The following is a 1366-nucleotide window of genomic DNA, read 5'->3' as shown; positions in this document are numbered from 1 at the left end:
CGGCGCATCTGAGGAGGACGTCATCATTGAGGACATCACCACAGATGACTCCATGTCCTGACAGAAGAGTGGGGAAGTTCTGGCGAGGAGCCCGAAGCCCTTCCCCCTTCTCAACCTGTGAGGCCAAGACCGGACGCCGAGCTCATCTGTGTCCTGTCGAAAGCGGTAGAGGATCTGGGCCTCGAGTGGTCGGCTCCGGAAGAGCCCGCCCACGGCCTATTGGATGAGTGGTACCAGCCAGGAATCCGTCAGCAGTCCTCTCGCCAACGCCCCGCCCCGTTCTTGCCTGCAGTTCATGAGGAACTCACCATGTCGTGGCACGCCACCTACTCGGCCCGGGCTAATCCCTCTACAGCAGCAGCAGCTCTCACCACCACTGACGGCGCTGACGTCAAGGGGTACAGCATGCTCCCCCCTCTGGAGGAGGCGGTTGCTGCTCATCTGTGCCTGCCATTTGCCCTGGGTTTGAAGGCCCATGCAGCGTGCCCCTCTAAGCCCTGCAGGACCACCTCGGTGCTGGCCAACAGGGCTTATGCAGCGGCCGGTCAGGCCGGATTGGCGCTGCATACAATGGCGGTACTCCAGGTGTTTCAAGCTGAACTTCTCTGTAGTATGGACGAGTCTGGCCAACAACACCAGGAGGCTTTCAAGGAGCTGCGCACAGCAACAGATCTGGCTCTGCGCGAGAAAAAAGCAACGGCGCAGGCAATCGGCAAGACCATGGCCAGCTTGGTGGTGCTGGAGTGCCACCTCTGGCTGAACCTCATTGAGATCAGGGACGCGGAGAAGATGGCTTTTCTGGACTCACCGGTCTCACGGAAGGGCCTCTTCGACCCTGCTGTGGACAGGTTTGCGGAGTGATTTTTGGAGCCACAGAAGAAGTCGCAGGCGCTGCGTCACTTCCTCCCCAAACGTTCTGCCCCCGCGGCTGCGGGTCACCAGAAAAAGCCCTGCCACTCAGCCTGCAAAGCCGTCGCAGCCTCAGTGAAAATCCTAGCATGGGCTGCAGCAGCGCCCCCGGATGGCAAAACGCTTCCCCTTCCCGAAGCGTCAGGGTCCCAGCCCTAAATAAATTCAAACTTTTTTTCCGGACAACGAAGCTCTCATTCTCTCACAAGAAGTACAGACACTGCTTGCAAAAGGTGCTGTGGAAATAGTGCCCCCAGCGAACAGTGAGTCTGTCAGGGTAGACCATTGCTGTGTCAGAGCTGTGGCCCCCTGAACAACCCCTCGCCTGTTACAAACAGGCGTAAGGTTGGGACTGACCTCCAAAAGGAAGGAGGTTACAACAGACGCCTCCAACTCGGGTTGGGGCGCCCTATTGGAGGACAATCTGGCGTTCGGCGCCATTGGTTTATGCAGCTAC

At 58.7% G+C, this 1366-nt stretch overlaps 1 protein-coding gene across 1 annotated transcript in view; it reads left to right on the top strand.

Annotated features, from left to right (window-relative positions):
* Positions 1-861, top strand: part of LOC107571103 (guanylate cyclase 2G-like) — a 13263-nt gene extending 12402 nt beyond the window's left edge. The window contains exon 14 of the mRNA XM_016257377.1: positions 65-861. Within this exon, the coding sequence (XP_016112863.1) occupies positions 65-861 (797 nt within the window). The remainder of the gene's footprint in view (positions 1-64) is intronic.
* Positions 862-1366: the final 505 nt, after the last annotated feature.

The sequence above is a fragment of the Sinocyclocheilus grahami genome, unplaced genomic scaffold (genome assembly GCF_001515645.1).
Source record: "Sinocyclocheilus grahami isolate Dianchi unplaced genomic scaffold, SAMN03320097.WGS_v1.1 scaffold1550.1, whole genome shotgun sequence".
NCBI classification, from domain to species: domain Eukaryota; kingdom Metazoa; phylum Chordata; class Actinopteri; order Cypriniformes; family Cyprinidae; genus Sinocyclocheilus; species Sinocyclocheilus grahami.
This window is presented reverse-complemented; position numbering and strand designations above follow the sequence as displayed.